At 39.0% G+C, this 19,532-nt stretch overlaps 2 protein-coding genes across 2 annotated transcripts in view; both read left to right on the forward strand.

Moving 5' to 3' along the window:
* The window catches only part of LOC121926764 (cytosolic phospholipase A2 epsilon-like), a 51,935-nt gene extending 49,737 nt beyond the window's left edge, over positions 1–2,198 (forward strand). Inside the window, exons 17-18 of the mRNA XM_042460027.1 lie at positions 777–963; positions 1,990–2,198. Of these exons, the coding sequence (XP_042315961.1) occupies positions 777–963; positions 1,990–2,198 (396 nt within the window). The remainder of the gene's footprint in view (positions 1–776; positions 964–1,989) is intronic.
* Positions 2,199–14,830: 12,632 nt separating this feature from the next.
* LOC121926773 (cytosolic phospholipase A2 epsilon-like) overlaps positions 14,831–19,532 on the forward strand; it is a 58,445-nt gene continuing 53,743 nt past the window's right edge. The window contains exons 1-2 of the mRNA XM_042460039.1: positions 14,831–14,953; positions 17,880–17,969. Of these exons, the coding sequence (XP_042315973.1) occupies positions 14,831–14,953; positions 17,880–17,969 (213 nt within the window). The remainder of the gene's footprint in view (positions 14,954–17,879; positions 17,970–19,532) is intronic.

Raw genomic sequence — 19,532 nt, forward strand, 5'->3', positions numbered from 1 at the left:
GCTATCTCTTTCCCTTTGGGTCTTACTGTCTGATTTTTCATCAGACTTTGTGTCTGTCTTCACTCTCCTCTTCTCTCCTATTCTTTCTCATGTTTATCCCACCATTTCATCAAAGAGTAGCATCTAAGATGGTTACCTTCATCACTGGAATGCAGAGGTAATGGAGGGAATTTGGAGCAACCTCAGGGCCAGAATACTCCAGGAGCTACCCAGAGTATTCTGGCCAATGTGGATCCACCCTAAAAACAAATTAAACAAAAAATTAAAATCAACCAGTCTTATCAACCAGTCTAGAACTAATGCAATGCAATGGAAGAGAAAATGAGTTACAAAACAAGAGGCCCATGTCTCAAATCTTGCTGATGATGTCAATTCATCTTAGCTTCAGCTCCCAATATAAAATGAGGATATTTATCTTTTAGGATTGTTGACAAGTTTATTTAGATATGCATGTTATGTACTTTAATGTGGCATGTAAACACTAAGGGGGGTGGGGGCAATCCAGTCCTCACTGCAGCTGGGGTACTTTTTCATGGAGGATTTCCATGGGCTCCATGCAGCCACATCTCCCCTACTTCTACCCAAAAGGATGCCATTATGGGCAACAAGTAAATTTACACACCACCTGTAGATCTATTAAGCTGTTCCACAGTAGCCAGTGCTCATGAGTAGTTGGAATTGTACAGTAAAGTACAGTAAAGTCATACATCCAAGAATGAATATATATATAGGGTAAAATTTTATCTCTGTCTCTGCTTTGTCTCACAATCATCCAGACTTTAGATGAAGCATCCAGATACTTCTCAAAGCGAGATATCCCTTTTCCTAAAGTGGATCTGAGCCATGTTAAGGATGAAGATTTGAAGGAGTGCTATGTCTTTGAAGATCCCAAGAACTCAAAAGCTCCTATTGTGGTTTTCTTTCCTCTAATAAATGACACCTTCAAAAAATACAAAGCACCAGGTAAGATCCGCCTTCTTAAAGTTACATCCCTCATCTATGCTGGGACCTTAGACAAGTCAGCCATTTTCAGCCTCAGAGGAAAGGCTGAAGTTCTGGATTTAGCTAATGCATGAATCAGAAAATGTCTCTCCACTCTGATTTCTTAGTAGATAAAATACCAATATAACAAGCAAGTATTTATTCAAAATTCCAACCTAAGCTAAAATAAGTAGAATATATTTGAGCGTCTGTTCAAATATCTTCTACTTATATTAGCATAGTGTGGAATTTTATAATCTTTACTAATTTTCTAATCTAATGTCTAATCCAGGGGTAGGCACCCTTTTTGAGCCGGGGGCTGGGTTGCTGTCCCTCAGACAACTGGGGGGCCGAAGCCAAAAAATAAATAATTAAATAATTTTTTTTTAAAAAAAAATAAATATATAAATAAACCAGGACAAATGTAGGACAAAATTTCCAAATGGAAGACACTTTTTTTTTTAAAAAATGGAGGACACGTGAAAAAAATTGCTGATTTTTTAAAAAATGTTAATATAAATGCATGTTTCTGAGGCTTCTATAGACAATTGCCCCCCAAAGGCCCCGGTGGCAATCGGCGGCAGGACCAGGCTGGGGCCGGTCCCAAGGCCTTGCTGGGCCGCATCCGGCCCGCGGGCCGCAGGTTGCCTACCCCTGGTCTAATCTGTACATTTCTCCTGTGGCATGTTAGTTGCACAGAATTATTAAACCATGTGGACTCTGGTCCATGTGGGAAACCATTGGTGGTAACTGTCTCCCTACATTGCTGCAGCAGTATTAACCACACAAAACAAAAGGAAAATGTAGTCTTTTCCTTAGGAGTATACATGCACATGCACATACACAACTTCTATCTCTAGACTTCAAAGTTTGCATATTATTTGGATCTTATTTTAAAAAATGTCACTAGCCAGCTTTTGCAGGAAGGGGGACAATATATATGGGCAGAGGTGATCTTTGGGCTTGGGTGCTTCCAAAATGAGATAATATATCCACTCTGTTTTCCAGGTGTAGAGCGCAGTGCCTCTGAAATGAAGCAGGGCCAAGTTGATGTGACCAGCCCACATTCTCCATATGGCTTAGAAAACTTTGAATACACAGAAGAGGATTTTGACAAACTTGTGGGACTGACTAGCTATAATATCCAGAATAATAAATACTTGATCCTCCAGGCTTTGTACAGGGCAATAGAAAGAAAAGGACACCAGAAGAAATAAGCCAAAACATGGGTCAAAACATGATGGTTAGACAGAAGCACAGGGTGCTATGTTTAATTTAATTTATTTATTAATATATATCCACTGACTACCTCACTTCAAAAGAACTAGCTTGTGTTACTTGTAATGATGCCTACCTATAGTCCAATATTTTGCCACAGTTTAATTCTGGAACATTGGAATGAGCCCAACACATTTTTTCTTTTTTTAAATAAAGTTTATTAATTTAAAACATACACTATAAAATTAAACATACAACTACAAACAAGTTTTCAAATGATAGTCAAAAATTCTTCAAAATACATCAAAATAAGTTTCTTAACTTTCTAAATGTCAGCATATATATATATATATATATATATATATATATATATATATCCATTTTTCATTTTCCTTCCTTTCTTTATCTTACGCAACCTTCCTTAATCCATCCTTCCATTTCTACTCCCCTTCCTTTCTCTTTCATTTATCCTCTCTCCTTTCACCCCCTCAAAACTTCCTCATTTCTCCACCTCTCCCCTTCTTCTTTCTTTCCTTACCATCTCTCTTATAATCCCTTCTCCTGCCTTCACTCACTTTTCTAACCATCTTTTAACTTTCTTTCATCCTTCTGTCTATCATACTTACTAACTTCCTCTTTCTTTGATCTGTTTTCCTACTTCATCCTTAACTGACTTTTTTATCGCTAAAGTTGTGTAACTTTGTTTACCTTTTCCCATTCTTTAACTACTCCTAGCTGTTCTGTAGGCTTATCTTTTCCTAATCTCTGAAAAGTGAAATTTCATTATTTCTTCCTATCTCTTGGTGATTCCTGAAAAGAAAAAAAAAAATAACATTAATTCATAGACAGAGTTGAGGCCTCTTCTTCCTCTACATAGTTCTTCTTTAAATAGTCCATTACTTTATTCCATACTTTGTTTACCTCACTTGTTGATTCCTCTCTTAATAATAGTGTTAATTTGTCCATTTCAATGGCATCATACAATTTTATTAACCATTCATTTTTGTCTGGGGTAATGCCTAATTTCCATTTTTGAGCTAGAGTTATTCTTGCCAGTGTGGTCTCATAAAAGAGGATCTTTCCATAGTCTTTTTCTGAGCCCAACACATTTTGTCCCATTATGGAGCCTTTCTTGGGGGATTAAAAACTCTGCAGAGATTTCTGGAAAGGATGCTATCAACAATGACTGGGCTGCAAACGTTTTGCTCTGGAGACTCTTGAAAATAATTTGTATTCCACTTAGAACATGCCTGTATCCTCTCTGATAATCTGCTATATATTGTCTCAAGCACTGGCTTAAAATGTGAAATTCTCAAATATTGCTTGTTTAAACATCAGGGGGAGAATTACAGTGTTTACATATTTTGCTTGAAAGTACTTTTGAAGACTGTTATCTGGGAATTGGGCCCATTAAATTCAATGAGACTTACTTGTAGTGTTTAGTATTGTACTGTAATTGTGTCTCAGACTCCATACTGATATTTGTTCACATGTCATAACTCAGGGTTGGCAACTGCCCTAGATCTAAGACTTCTACCTGGATTTGGGAGAACCTTACTTTCCCCTATGCCCCTTCTATTCCAATTTTAAAAAGATAACTCAAAAAGTGCATCCATATCCTAAATTCAAGGCAGTTGTAGGGTTCAGAATAAACAGTACAAAAAGCAGAGTAGCTCCAAGGTTGGACCTAGGATGGTCAAAAGAAAGAAAAACAGAAGTTTGACAGTGGAAAATGGAAAAAAACTAAAAACAAAAAAATGAAACACACAGATAGGAGAATCTAGAAATAGTAGAGTCCCTTGCCTTTTGATTTATTTTCTTCCCCCAGTACTTCTCAGGGTGTCCATTGAGGGGGTGGGGGACTGGCAATCATCATCATCATCATCATCATCATCATCATCATCGCTGTAATGTATCAGAATTAGCACTAAATTTGTGGCCATTGGGGTATAACCGTTTTCTTTCTTTCCTTGAAACTTGCTAGGAACTAGCAGCTAATGGCTCAGAGTCTGAAGGCCACTACTTGGAGTAGCACTGATCAATCTAAATAATTCAATAAACAGGTATCATGAAGGATGTTCAGGTAGGGCTTGCTGAGGCAGAACTGATATTTCAGGATTGGGCCAAATTTCGTATCAAGTTGTTTGGCCATTTAAAAGACATGCTTGTGAGTTATTCAAGTGGGTGGTGGTGAGGCAATCAGATAAGTATTTGAATTTTTTCCTGGCCACAGGAAACAACTCCTTTTAATCTAATCAAAGCAAACACACATACAGACTCCTACACCCAGATGGCATTCCAGAGCTTTAATCTTGTTCTTGGCAGCTTTTCAGTCTTTGCCTTCCAGAACCAAATGTTTCTCAAGCCAAGGGAAGTGCAGGGCCAAATAGATACATGGCACAATATTTGTCTCTAGAGGAAGTATGCCTCAAGCTCCCTTCTTAGTCTTTAATACATCCCAAATGTATGGCTACAGGAGCTAACTGTAGTGAAAAACCAGTAACGTCTTTGGGACCACTACTAATCTCTTCTCAGCATTTCTTAACCAGATTATGATGCCAGCACATATGAACAAAAAGTTACCTTCTCTTTCTACACTTCCGACACACCTTCATTGCAGCTGGAAACACCCAGATATATCATGTAGAGAGCAACAGACATATATGAGTTATTAACTTTTCATGTGGAAATCTCATGTAATACATACCTGATAATGTGTGCATATGTCTCCACTGATACATAAACATTACATTGTATTCAATAAGAGAGCTCTTGTTTTCATTTGAAGCTCCACAAATACACCACAGATACTTTGACCAACGCAAACTAAACTTTCCACTGCTATAGTTTAAGTAAATTCAGCCATTGCAATGATATAGTGTTTTGAAAGATGGAACCCAATCCTAAACAATCTTGCAGGCAAACACACAAATATGTTGCTTTGGTTTTGATTGTCCTCCCACTGATGGCAGACCTATACGTACATACTTGGGAGTAAGCAACATTGAATTCAACTAGATTTGCTTATCCCAAGACATGTGCATGATTTCACTATCAGCTTGAAATTGTTTGTTTTAAGATTGGACTGTTAAGAGTTATACCTAAAATATCCAAACATTTAGTAACTAGTTGTACTTGACATTGTTCAGGTCTGTGTCTGAAGGTTTCCATGGGGACCCCTGTTTTCTTGCTCACACCTTTTCATCCAAGGAATCTTACTAGAAGTCACTTAGAGATGCCTGTTTCATTTTCCTACCCCTTTTAAAATAAATAAATAAAATAAATAAGTAGAATCGCAGGAATATTAGCAGCAATGTCTTCTGTTTTCCTACTTCGTGAACTTTAGAGGCAGTACATCAGAAGGTCTTCTCTTGTTTTCTAGCCCCTTTGAAAGGTATTTGCTGATAGACTGTGGCAGATTTCCTTTTTTACTTCTAGGAAGCCAGCTGTTTGCAATTTTGACTTGAAACTGGCCACTCTGTAACACCTCCATTCTCAGGCCAACTAAAGCTCGAAAGGCAAAATAAAATAGTTACAGGTGCACCAAAAATGATGGCTTATTGAATACATTATCTATGTTAAAGAGAGATGCAGCAATAAAACATAATGCAAAGTTAGCAGACATCCTTTTAGCTGTCTTTCCTCACAGCTGCTGTTCATCAGTCTCTGGGACGAACTAGACGCCATCCCATCGACTGGGTTCCTGGGCTGCACTAGGACCAACTGCTCCCTCTGAGGATCATAACGCTGGCCTGCTTTTTTCTGACCTTTACATATCCCTTGTTCTGAAAAGTGCTGACAGCACTGAAAAAGGGAGAGGATGACCCCATTCTAACAAAGGAACAGTTTCCCAGTCATTTTGGAACAGAAACATGCTTATCTCTACAGGGTGATCTGACCTTGCACAGACCACTAAAGAAACTGTAATTTGTGTACTGAAATCTGCATCACCACCAACACCATCATCATCTGCTAAAGGTTTGCTTGATTAACTAGTAAATGCCTAGTTATTATGCTGTTCATCTCAAGCATATAAACACATATAGTAGTTTCTAACTATTGCTTCTTGCCAACTCTTCTGGAAATTTCCCTACACACTGCCATTTGGGTAGCAACCAAAAACAAACTCAAATTTTGAGCTATCACTGTAGTTGCTTGTTGTTGCTGCTGCACCCTTTCTGCAGTTAGCAAGTCCCCTCTCCCCCCCAAAACAACATTTGGAGTTTCACCTTGAAACACAGCACCAAAATATAAATATATATGGAATTTTGAATTTAACAAAAACACTATCAAATGAGGAGGTACCTACCATGAATTCCCAGTGAAGTTTGCCTTTCTCCCCTTTTTGCATCCAGTAATTCTTCTGTATGGACTTTTGACAGCCAAATTTTGAAGTGTCTCAATGTATGTCTGCCACAGCCATACAGATATTCTCTTTTACTCTTGTAGATATATACATAATTAATAGGGAGCTGCATTATTCTTCTTTAACATAATTAACATCTTTAATTATGATGTGGTCAAGTATTTCAGAAATGTTTCTCCAGAATATCTGGCAGATATGCTGTTCCAACATTCAGAAAGCTTTTGTTCACCAGGTTTGCTCTGATACTCAGCACAGAAGTTGCTGTTGGTTCTGTGTTTTCTCTTTCTCCTGCAAAGCTTGGAAAGTTACTTTTAAAAAGTAATTTGTTCCCTTTTAGAATGCAAATGCATAGCCATGTTGCTCTGGAAAATCAGTATGCAAAGGGATCTTGTAGCTACCAGCTTCTTTCTTTCAGTTAGTCTCAAAGGTACTACAAGATCCTTTTGCACATTTGTTCCCTTTTATAGTTATAGTATTTCTTATAGTATTTGGAAAGGAATTTGTTGTCATTGCTTTAAACATTACAGCATTTTAAAAAGTAATTGTTTTGCACTACTCATTGTATTTCTTGTTTCCCCACCTTTACTTTCTGTCAGTTTTTAAAAAAATCCTTGGAATTGATTAGAAAATGGCATAAAAATTGAAAAATTCCTGCTGCAATGCCCCAAAATGAGATCATGGGAAAATATTATGCATTGTACTAGTGATTCTCAAACTTTTTATCCTTCTGAACCCATTTGCATCTATATGCAGACACCACTCCCTCCTCTGCTTAACACGCTATATAAATAAAAATATTTTGTTTGTTTAATGTGAATATTTTAAGTCGCACATTCATGTATATTCATATTTTAACATTTTATAAGAACATAACATTGTTCAAATTAAAACAGTTGTATTTAAATAAATTCAGTACTTAACACATGTAATTTTTACACATACTGTCTTATACACAGAGGCACTCGCACATCAGTGTTCACAGATATGTACACACTCAATCATGCTCTTTCATTGTCTTTCACTAAGGCTCTCGTTACTCTCTCTCACACATAGTCATACAGAAACATTCATTCTCATGTGCATATGCAAGAATGTAGAAAAGAGAGGAGGATTGTAACTGTGTGTGTATGTGTGATAGAATTTGTGTGTGAGACTGTGAATGTGTGAGAGAAAGTATTTGAGAGAGGCAGAGTGAGAAAAAGCATTAGTGAGTGTGTGTGAGAGAGCAATAGTGTGGGAGAAAATCACTCACACACACAGAGAAATATGGAGAGTGTGTGAGACAATGTGTGTGTGCTGTGAGAGAACAAGTGTCACAGTGTGCATGTGTGTGAGGCAATTACTTTGTGAGAGACGTTTAGAATGTGTGTAAATCTTAATGCATCCTTGTTGATTTGGGGGCTGTACAGACAGCCCCTTTCCTAGCTGGATTGGGGCTGCAGCTCCTTTTGCGCCATGGAAAGGGCACCATAGCCATTGGCACTGCAGCTTTCCAGTGCTAGTTTAGCACAGCACATGTACACGCTGCACCAAGGGAGCACTGTGACACTTCCCACCATGCGGTGGGGTGCGCAGTGTCATGTCGGCATGGGGGTGGGGTTGGAGTGCACAGCATGTGGTCATTATGCCTCCACTCCACCTCGATGCCAGCGTTAATCGCCAGTGTGTGATTGTAGGATTCCTATTTGAATCCTTCATGAGTATATCCCTAATGGAATGAACAAAATGAAATGGTAGAATTTAGGATTATGAGATAACAGAAATAGAAACTGAGCTTATCCCTCAATTCTTAGGAATGCTTTATACTATAGAAATAATATAGACAAGACAAGACTATATTATTGCTATAGTATGAAGCAAAGGTACATGTCCTTTGTTGTTGTGTTCAAGTTGTTTCTGATCCTAACATATCCTGACCTGTTTATGGAAAAGAGCATGGCAATGTTGTTTTCTAGCCCAGCCATGTAAAGCTATTACAATGCAAACAATGGAGTATGAAAGCTAACAGCAACCTCATAAACCATGGCAATGTAGATGTAAGGGAATTGATCACTTGGACTACGGCTTGATCACATCAACAGTGCACAGAGGAATTGGCAAGTTCCTCCATCCACAATCATCCTGCCACCACTATGGGAAAAAGTGAGTTCAGAGGTGACTGCCACCCAGTCTAAGGGCATACAGTAAATCAGACCACCACTGCCTTCCAAAATAAACCTAAGTTAATGGATTCAACTTCATAAGAGGAAACCCGTACGGTATCCCTAAATTCAAACTCCTTACACCAAAAAGAAGTCCCATTATATTATCTGAGGAAATCCAGCCAAACTTGCAGATCAGCCCTAATCTCCTATGTGATTGGCAGCCTGTGATATGACCAGTGTAAGACAGCCATTGTGTCACATAACCCACAGAGAACAACAACCCAACATGTAAAATTAAGATGGCCAACCAGCTCTTGCATTTCCCTAAGCATATTCTTCTACTGCTGCAAACGTAGCCTCACTCTAGCCTAGAGGTCTTCCAGGTTTTCTCTGGAGAGTTGACATAGCTCCTGTTGTATATCGATTTCAGCCCCCTAAAGGAAAACTGGTGAGAAGAGCCCTCTGTCTTTTCTTTTCCCCGGTACTCTGAACGCTTTCAGGGGTATACTTTGTCCACCTCAATATAAAACATAATAGATATGAACAAAAGAGCCTTGCAGGAGCAGAAAAGAATTTCCTGTCTAGTCCCACATTCTGTCCCCAGAATGGCTGACCATGTGCCCCAATGATGAGAAATCCATAGGGTTCTGTCCTGCTGTTGTTTTCTAGCAACCTCATTTGATTTACAAAAGACCTGCCCCTTGAGGAGATGAAAACTGCTAGAACTGGTTCACTGACATAGAAATAAAATGTTTCCCCCTGATGCTGGGAAAAGAAAGTCCTAGAAAATAGTGTGGTGATGGTGATAGCAGTGGTCTTATGCTGTCAGGCAGAAGAGATCATAGACATTATCAGACAAGGGAAATTGGAAGTATAATCCAATGGCAATCCGAATGCAATCATGGGGTTTAATGTTATTGCGTGATAGACTACCACACACAATTTCTGGCAATGGAAAGTCAGTCCGAATGCAATCATGGGGTTTCACGTTATTGCGTGAGAGGTGATCACATGTAATTTTGGGCAATGGCAAACTATTTTCAGGTAATGGGAAGTCAGTTCGAATGCAATTCGAATTCACGTAAATTTGCTGAACTAGAAAATTCACGTGAATGCGTTCTGGCCCCACTTTCTGTTCATTCAAAATTAAGAGAAATTCCTCCCGTGTGATAAACTGTTGTTGTGTTATCATTATTTTTTTGTCTTCTCATTGAGACATCTTCCTCTCCCAAAACAGGAAGAAGTGACAGTTCTTATAGTCCTATGTGTGTCTGTTTGCCTGTCTGCTGCTTCATATCATTACAGATTATCCTGTCTACCCTGTCTTTTTGATAAAGGTGTGTGAATATGAGAGACCCTCTGTGTGTACCTACACACTTCCTCTGACTGTATAATGTCTGTTGCATCCATATTTCAATTCTTTGCTATAGATTTTGTTGTATGCTGTATTTTCATATACTAATAAAGAGCCTTTCTTGTCATTTCCACTGACCATTCTCTCTCTCCCTCCCTCCCTCCCACCTTCTCTGACACACACACTGCACTTCATAATTTACTACCACACTACTGTCATACACTACAATTATGATTCAATATAGCATACAACAAAATCTATAGCAAAGAATTTTGTCATCCCACCTTTTCACCTGCTTTTAAAATGTCCCAGTTTGTCCATCCTCTTCCTCTCACTTTCTCCTTTCATCCTTAGCTTACTTCAGTTGCTGCAAGCTGACTTCATAATGCAAAAGTAGTTTGCATGCAATTCTCAGCAGTGGGAAGAGGTGAGGAGGGATGGAATCTTGTGTTTCCATCTAGGATCAAAAATAAATTGCTTCAGCCTCTCCTAGCTTGTGTGTTTTTCATAAATTACTTTTGCCATCTAGACAACAGTATGATGTTATGTGGCCACATGTGTTTTACTTTCATCTGTGAAATGCTGAAGGATGTGCAGTGCACTTAATGCTATCAACACTATTTATCACTAAGTTAGTGTTAGCAAGCTAGTAAAACCAAGCCATACGAGAAGCACCTTAGGGAACTGGGTATCTTTAGCTTGGAGAAGAGGAGATTGCAAGGTGATATGATAGTCATAAATATCTGAAGGAATGTCATCCAGAAGATGAGTGAGTTTGTTTCCTGCTGCTTCAAAGACTTAGAACACAAACCAAGTGTTCTTCAATTATAAGGGGAAAAAAAGATTCCACCTAAACATTAGGAACTCTTGACAGAGCTGTTTGACATCGCAACAGACTGCCTTGGATGGATGGTGATGGAATCTCCTTCTTTGGAAGTATTTAAACAGAGGTTGGATAGCCATCTCTCAGGAGTGTCTTAGTTGTGTATTCCTCCATGGCAGAGAATTAGACTGAATGGTGTTGTGATCCCTTCAAAATCTATGATTTATATTATGTCAATCTTCCATCCATTCTATGCATATCTAGTCTTTCAATTCCCCCTCATTTCTGTTGTAATTTAAAAAATTTTTTAATCTGTTCTGTTAGCTATTTGATACCCTATTAACCTATTAACTTTACTGTTTGGCATGCAGTGCATTACAGTTGCCCCATATAAGGTGCCTCTCAAGACTTCCTGCTTCCACATGTGACATACTTTGATTTGGGTAATGTGAACCAACTTAGCAGGTTTGTTTGGGTATGAGATACTGTATCTTTCCACATTGTCAAATACTGGACCAATAACTCATCTCATTAACATACTTTGGTTGTTCTATGATTTGCATGATAAATTAATGGATACATTTGAAGACAGACAGTATGCTTATTAATACTTATCTATTTGAAGTCAACACTACCTAGGAAGCTATACAATATGAGTCATGCTTATTGTTAGTGCTATTATATACAGCACTAATATAGCCCACTCAGCACTGCTAATGAGCATGTTTTTGTATCAGTGAGAACTGTGGTTGATGCTTCATGTATTATAACTAATGACACCACCAGGACCCAGACCCAGTGACATCTTCAGTGGCTGGCCTGAGGTGTCACATGCAGGCCATGAAATGTCAGAATAGTTCTTTAAGAAGGATTCCAAATAGGGTTCCCAGATCTAAGAACCTGGCTGTCTGAGTCTCAGAGTGTGGAACTTCTTCTTTGTTTTTCAGGTTTAGTGGAAGAAATTGCACAGTGAGATCATAGCCTTGAAAAGAGATAGATAGATAGATAGATAGATAGATAGATAGATAGATAGATAGATAGATAGTGAGATCAGTCTTCTCCATAGCCATTATTTAGTGCCTGATACAGAGCTCAGAGAACTTTCTTTGGTTGGACTACAGCTCCCATGTGTTCTCAGAACTAGTGTTTATGTTAAAATAGAGCTAGGAAAAGTATGCATGCTTCTGATCAATGCAGAGGTATGAATATAATTTCTTAATCAAACAATCATTTCCCCATTTGTGTTAGATCTGTGTTAGACTATAGTGTCCTCCATTAAATATAAGTCCTCAATGCAGATTGGAGAGTTGATGAGAGGGAGTTCGGGCATCTATATGAACCCCTCTCTCCTTCTCCAGACCTCTCATCCAGGTGAATACCAGTTTAAAGTGCTTTCACATTATGTTGCAAAAATGGCCATGGCGCTGTTGTACTACTGCCTATTTGATGTTCAGCAGACACCCACCCTGAGGTAATGGTTTCAGGCCTTGTGGGGGAAACACTCAGGATAATGGTCCTAAGGGACTTCAGCATCCTACCTTGATCTTAGTAGATCCTTACTTATCTTTTTAATGAACCTACTTATAAAACTGCATATTTTTTTCATCTCACATGGGAGATGACAAGGTATTCTCTGTCCTTTTCAGTGAGAGTTCATAAAAATGGTTTTTTAAAATGGTGTGATTTTGGTTCCAGTTACACAGTTGCATAAAATTATAATAGTTACTCAAAACTACAATGCTTAATACAAGTTTATTATTTGAATGACATCCTCTGAGCAACTGGAGCCAATGCTTCATGTATTATGGTTAATGGCATAACCAAGAACCATGCCCTGGGACAGCACCAAGGGATGGCACTTGGTCTCAAGTTTTGGCTCTAAAATCTTCAGATATGACAATATCTCTTCTTTCTAAGGGATTCATTAATAATCCATATCACCACATAGCTATCCATATATACTATCATCCTCTTAATCACAATTAAACATTCAGAAAATGTTCTGGTATAGGGGAGCATTTGGATTGGGGACACCTGAGTTCCTGACAGTGTATTTGTGCCTCCTCCTCCTCTTGCAGATATATCAAGCAGACACCTTATTAGTGGTGAAAGCCTCCTAGTGAAATTTGAAGGGATCTTGCCCTGGTACTCTGCCTGGAAGGTGACCCTGGCTGTGGGACATAACAAACAGGCCACTTTAAATGATTAGCAGCAGTTATGAAAGACAGTGTGCAGCATATATAAAGTAGGGGTGGGAAACATGACACTCATGGATTGCATACAACCTCTGAACCCCAATTTTGTGCCTCTTGAATCTCTTGGCAGAACCCACTGAACCTTATCTCAGTTTTTAAATTTATTTTGCCATGGTTTTCAGATGATTGGCATGGATGCTGAAGTCGCTGTGAGCATCATCCTGAGTGTCTTCCTCACCAAGTCTGAATCCACCTCTACTACTTTGACTTGGAAGTCTACTGGTGAACAGTTAGACAGTAGAACAGCAGTATTACCATCCTCTCCATCATAATGTGCAAACACAAACCAGTACTCACTTGGATTAGAGATCTGGAGAAGGAAGTGGGACTCATATCAATGATATAACTCCCACTCATCAACTCTACAGTGTGCACTGGGGACTTATATTTCATGAAGTGTGATATATGGAGGGAAAGAATATTTGTAATTATTCATTCAGAGGTTTTAAACAATCCAGATTTTCCTACAGTCTAGAAAATGTCTTACAAAAAATAATAAACCAGTAAGAATTTTATGTAATTTTCTCCTGGTATTTAACATCCTCAGGTAATGTGGAGGAATTACATATTCTATGGAGAAAAACATGGTGCAATGGAGTGTTGGCCTATGACTATGGACCAGGGTGTGAATCCTTGCTTAGCCATGGAAGCCCACTGTGTGATCCTGAGCAATTCGTACTTTCTCAGCCACAGACGAAGTCAAAGGCAACTCACTTCTGAACAAATGTTGCCAAGAAATCCTTGTGATAGGTTTGCCTTAGAGTTACCATTAGTCAGTAATGATTTGAAGGCACACAACAACAACAACAACAACAATGCACGTGCGTGTGCACACTGCACAATCGTGCGCGTGCACACACACACACTGATTTGCTATTTAGTGTTCTCCCATAGATTTAGTGTTCTCTCAGGAACATTGTTGAAAAAAAAATGGTTTCCCAATAACCACATTGGAAGAATGCACTATACTGTTTTACTATCCTTCATCAAGAGTCTTCTTTGGGGGGAAATGGTTTCTCAGTAAGCACATTGGAAGAATGCACTACAGTATACTGTTTTAATATCCTTCATCAAGAGTCTTGTCTAGGTTGGGAATTGCTGTGGTTGGGAAGAAGGTTTTTTAAAATAAAGAGCAATAAGTAGGGGAAGTCTTGCCTCTTGTCATTAAATGTAAGCCCTGTCATGCCATTTCATAAATAAATAAATAAATAAATAAATCTCCACCACTGAAGATTTTTTTGTTTCCACTGCCCTAGGTTTCTTCAGTAAATGTCTTGTAGAACCCTTAGTACAGCATTTTATTGGACATTTATAATTGGTTCTCTATAAATACCTAAGCTCCCCTGAGTATAGCTTGATGTTCTACTTGGACTTCTTGTGTTTAACATTTTAAAATATATAAGTATGTATCCTTTCATAGGAAAAGAAATGTAAACTTTGCTCAAGCTCTAATTATATAGCATGAATACATCCGAAGTTCCCAGGTATCTGCTACTCCTCTGCAAACCTATTAAGGCGGAAAGAGAGAGAGAGAGAAAGAGATCTTTCACAATCTGTTTCCTCTAGGCAATGCGTCTCTTCATTTTGGATTCCCTCACCCACAGGAGTAAGAGAAAATGGGCAAGGATCCATTTCTCTTCTGAAATCCCAAAGGGCGGGCCTTGAATTTAATTTTAAGACACCTTCTCAATGACTCCTGGCAGCATTACAGCTCTAAAAATGTTCCAGGAATACCTGCCAACTGAAGTGACTGTGGAAGCTGCACATGCCTTGAATTTAGCCAAAACTGTATCATGCTCAAGTTCATGTCAGGTAAGGAACATTTTAAGATAAAACAGCTTCCAGAAATTAACCTTATAATTTGTTTTGTTTTCTTATTTATCTGTGTTGATATCTGGGACACTCTTTTCAGGCTGACAGAATGTTGAAAGTGGCCTGCCAGTTTAGGTGCTGGCCAGACTTTGGAATAATAACCTTTTAGACCCCTTGTCTCAGTGTATTTTAATGATATATTTATTTGTATTTATATTATGTTTTAGTCACAATTTTTCTTTAAGGTTTTTTAAAAAAAATATTTGTTAGACACCTGAACACTTTTTTGAGGTAGAAAGGCAGGGCATAACACAAATGATTGAATGGATGGATGAATGGATGGACGGACAGATGTACAGTATGTGAATCCAGGCTTTAAAACCTTCTGCACTCTCCCATGCAACCCCAGGGGGGCATGCAGGTATCAATGTCCAGATGTACTCTGTGTCTCTATGATAGTTGGTGTGGAGGTAGAGCTTTGTATTGATTAAATAATTCTGACATTTGATTCCTGCTGGCACTAGCTGAGTGGGACTTGGTGCCCATTCTCCTGGCCTGAGATTGAAGTACAATAGCAGCTGGTCTTGGAATCAAGGATGGGCTTTTCATTGTCATTAGACTGGCAAAAAGCAGTCTTTTTTTTCACCTCCTCTGACTAAACTTTTGCCATCCCACTTTTAAGCTACTTTTAAAATGTCCAGTTTCTCTCTCCTCCTCCCACCTTTCCCATTTGTCCTTAGCTTTCTTCAGTTGCTGCAAAATGAATTCAAAGTGCAAAAGTACTTTGCAGTCAGTTAACTCAGTGGGGTGTGGGTGGGGGAGAAAGGAAAGGAATATTGCCCTTCCCAGTAGATTCAGGCAAAAGCAAACTGCTGCAGCCTCTCCTAGCCTGTGTATTTTTCATGAATAATAACTTTTTGCCAACTTGATGACACCCTATTTGTCCACATATGCCCCAGTTTTCATCTGTCTAATGTTGGAAGGTATGTATTTATTTTTAGCACCTCCATTTGTGGGGATTTTGACACAAAGAAGATGCGTAGGAGGAGCACTTGTCCCAGCCATGGTCTCAGTATGGACTTAGGAACATGCTTGAATGGAAAGAAAAGAAAAGAAAAGAAAAGAAAGAAAGAAAGAAAGAGAGTGCACCTTACACACTGAACACAGTGTGTAATAACTCCTTGATCAGTGTGACATTGTTGGATATATATACCATCTCCTCCAGGTTATGCTTCATTCATTCTCCTACCCTCACTAGTGTAAACTGAATGAACAGCTATCACAGAGGAAAAATGTTAGTACAAAAATCAATTTAAAAAAGTCTCTAACAGATTACATCTATTTACTTAATATTATAATAATAATAATAATAATAATTTGTGTTTTCCCACCTCTCCCAGGTGGATCAAAGTGGGAATACAACCAATAAAATGCATACAAAAACATATCCATAAAATACAATATAGTAGTTATTACATTAAAACTTACACTATCATCAATTAACACTAACAGTACAATTATACAATAATCAGGAGGGGGAACAATCTTTCTTACACAAAGTCAGATGGATAAGCTTGCCAGAAGAGATCCATCTTAACTGCCTTCTTAAATGCCTCCAAGGAGGCAATAAGACGGATCTCCTCCAGGACACTATTCCACAATTTAGGAACAGCTGCAGTGAAGGCTCTTTGGGAAGTTGTTGTTATCTAGACATTTGTGGTTCTAACACATTCTTCCCAGTTGTTCTGAGAGTGTTGACCTGTCAACAATTGATTCAGTGGGTCTACTCTGATCAGTAGTAACGAACAGGAGAAGGCCCTCAAGTTTTGATCACTGTATCTCTCCCATATGAACCTGCCAGAACACTAAGATATTTGGGGGAAGGCTTTCTCTCAGTCCCACCACCATTACAGGCTTGTGAGGACACAAGAGAGAGCCTTCTTGGTAGCTGCTCCCATACTTTGGAACACTCTTCTGCGAGAAGCTAGGCTGGCCCCCTCCTTGGCTGCTTTTCTGTGCCAGGCTAAGATGTTCTTATTTAAGCAGGCATTCCACATATAATTATACCAGGGTGGCCTTTATGGAGAATGAGTGTTTTAATTATGTCTTTTAACTTTTATATATATATATTAACGTAATTTTATAATGTTTTTAGATTATCTTAATTGTTTTAAATTTTATTGTGATGTTTTTAACATGTTTTTTTGTCTGCGAGCTGCCTTGAGTCCCTTCTGGGAGAAAGATGGCATACAAATGAAATAAATAAATAAATAAATAAATATTGAATCACATAAACTGGAATTCTATAACATTTACCTGAGAGGAAACTCCACTCAAAACAATATATGAGATTGTGCTGTTAATTTGAAAATATGTCATTATGTGAAATGGAAGGATGTCATTTACATTCTTTCATCTTTATCATGCAATTCAGCATTTCCATTCAAGAATGTAGGTAAAAAAGTTACATGGGGTGAAGCAGACCAGCAGCACGGAGTGGCCTCTGGCTACTCCAGCTGCAATTGGGCCACGATTGAACCAGGACCATGGCAACTGGATGGCCCACTCTCAAATGACCCACCAGCAGGAGTGGTTTTTTTACTGCTCCTTTTGCCGGTGGCTTTAGGCTGCCTTACACAGCCTCAGAGTGACTTCTGGCCAGTCCAGGGGCATGTGTCACCTACATGCCATGCCCCCAAAGTGGCCAGTAGCCGCTTCTTTTGCTTCGCCTTCTTCAGGTCATAGCTATTGATTCTTTTGAGTGTTGGTTCTCAATTGTTGCACTCAAGTACTTAATTACCAACTGTTCTGCATCAATGTGTTTCAACATTTCTTTCTCTTTGTGTCACACACTATTACAACATGATAATTTTGTTGGGTTACATGTTTTATCTTTTTTATAAATGTACTGTTCTGTACCTTTCAGGACATCATTATAAAAGCATATCCTGTGGAAAACACGGAAATCAAACCAGTGATCCAGCACAATGAAGTACAGTATAATTCTCCATACAAGGTACTGCAAACATTAAGAATTGCAGGAAGGCTGAGATCTAGGCCATGGATAGATGGAGGAAAAGAAATGTTCCTACCCTGTTCCCACATTGACTTATTTAGATGATGTATTGGACCATAACAGGCAAAACACAGGTTCTATTCACATTCCAGGATGATTCTCCAGACTTAAACATTGGCTACAAATCAGGCTAGAAACTTCAGAGAATTCCCTGAGCATGCAAACTTTTGCACCCAGTACGGGGATGAGGAAAAGAGCATTGATGGGCAGATGGAAGAGGTCAAGAGGAAATCCACTGAAGTCTTCCTATCTGGCAATTCTAATTCCCACCACAACACTGTCACTTTCATGTACACACAGTTACTCCAGTGTACACTGCTTTTTAACAGGACCGAAGCCATTATGGGAGGGGGAAGTGTGCAGACAGTGCTGCTAGTATCAGCCCACTGTGTGTACTGGTTATGTGGACAGCTCATCTTTCCTGCAGATCTGGAAGCCCTAACAAATGTCAGAGAGAGAGAAAGAGAACTAATGGCCATCTATATGAACAGATAATTCATCCTAGCAGACATTCTTAAAATCTGGTCAGGCTCATATGGTGAGATATGGTCCTTCAGTTGGAAGAAACTGCCAACAGTCTCAAGAATTTGATCAGGAAGGCTTTAAACTGAGTTTCGTGGGGGAGGGAGACAATATTAAGGAAGGCAAAAGGGCTGGAGAAAATAGTCAAAGTGACATAGAGGAAACAAGACAAATAGATCAAGGACCCAACAATGGGAGGCAAAAAAACTTGCACCGGCAGCAAGTAAAGGGGACCCATGGTCTGCGATGTCTCTACACTAATGCACAGAGCATGGGAAATAAGCAAGATGAACTTGAACTCCTAGTACAACAAAGCAAATATGATATAATAGGCATCACTGAAACCTGGTGGGATGAGTCTCATGATTGGAATATGGAAATAGAGGGGTATAACCTTTTTAAGAGAAAGAGGCCAAACAGGAAAGGAGGAGGAATAGCACTCTATGTCAGAGATATTTACACCAGTGAAGAGATCCAGGACATCAATCATGGAAGCCAGGTGGAGAGCATCTGGATAAGAATCAAAGTGGAGGGAAACAACAAGGATGTTACGGTGGGAGTCTACTACAGACCCCCAAGTCAGACTGAGGAATTGGATGATATCTTTCTAGAACAGATGACCACACAGTCAGAAAAGAGAGATGTAGTAGTGATGGGCGACTTCAACTACCCTGATATTTGCTGGAAGTCAAACTCAGCCAAATGCTCAAGGTCTAGCAATTTCCTCACTTGCCTGGAAGACTATTTCATGGTCCAAAAGGTGGAAGAGGCAACAAGGGGGTCAGCTATTTTGGAACTGATCCTAACCAACAAAGATGACTTGGTTAATGGGGTGCAAGTGGTGGGATCATTAGGTGGAAGTGACCATGTTCTCCTGGAGTTTGTTATACAATGAAAAGGAGAAGCCAGGCATAGTCAAACACGCATTCTAGACTTTAGGAGAGCGGATTTCAGTAAACTTAGAGAAGTATTGAGGGTGAT

Source organism: Sceloporus undulatus, chromosome 1 (genome assembly GCF_019175285.1).
Source record: "Sceloporus undulatus isolate JIND9_A2432 ecotype Alabama chromosome 1, SceUnd_v1.1, whole genome shotgun sequence".
In the NCBI taxonomy this organism is placed as follows: domain Eukaryota; kingdom Metazoa; phylum Chordata; class Lepidosauria; order Squamata; family Phrynosomatidae; genus Sceloporus; species Sceloporus undulatus.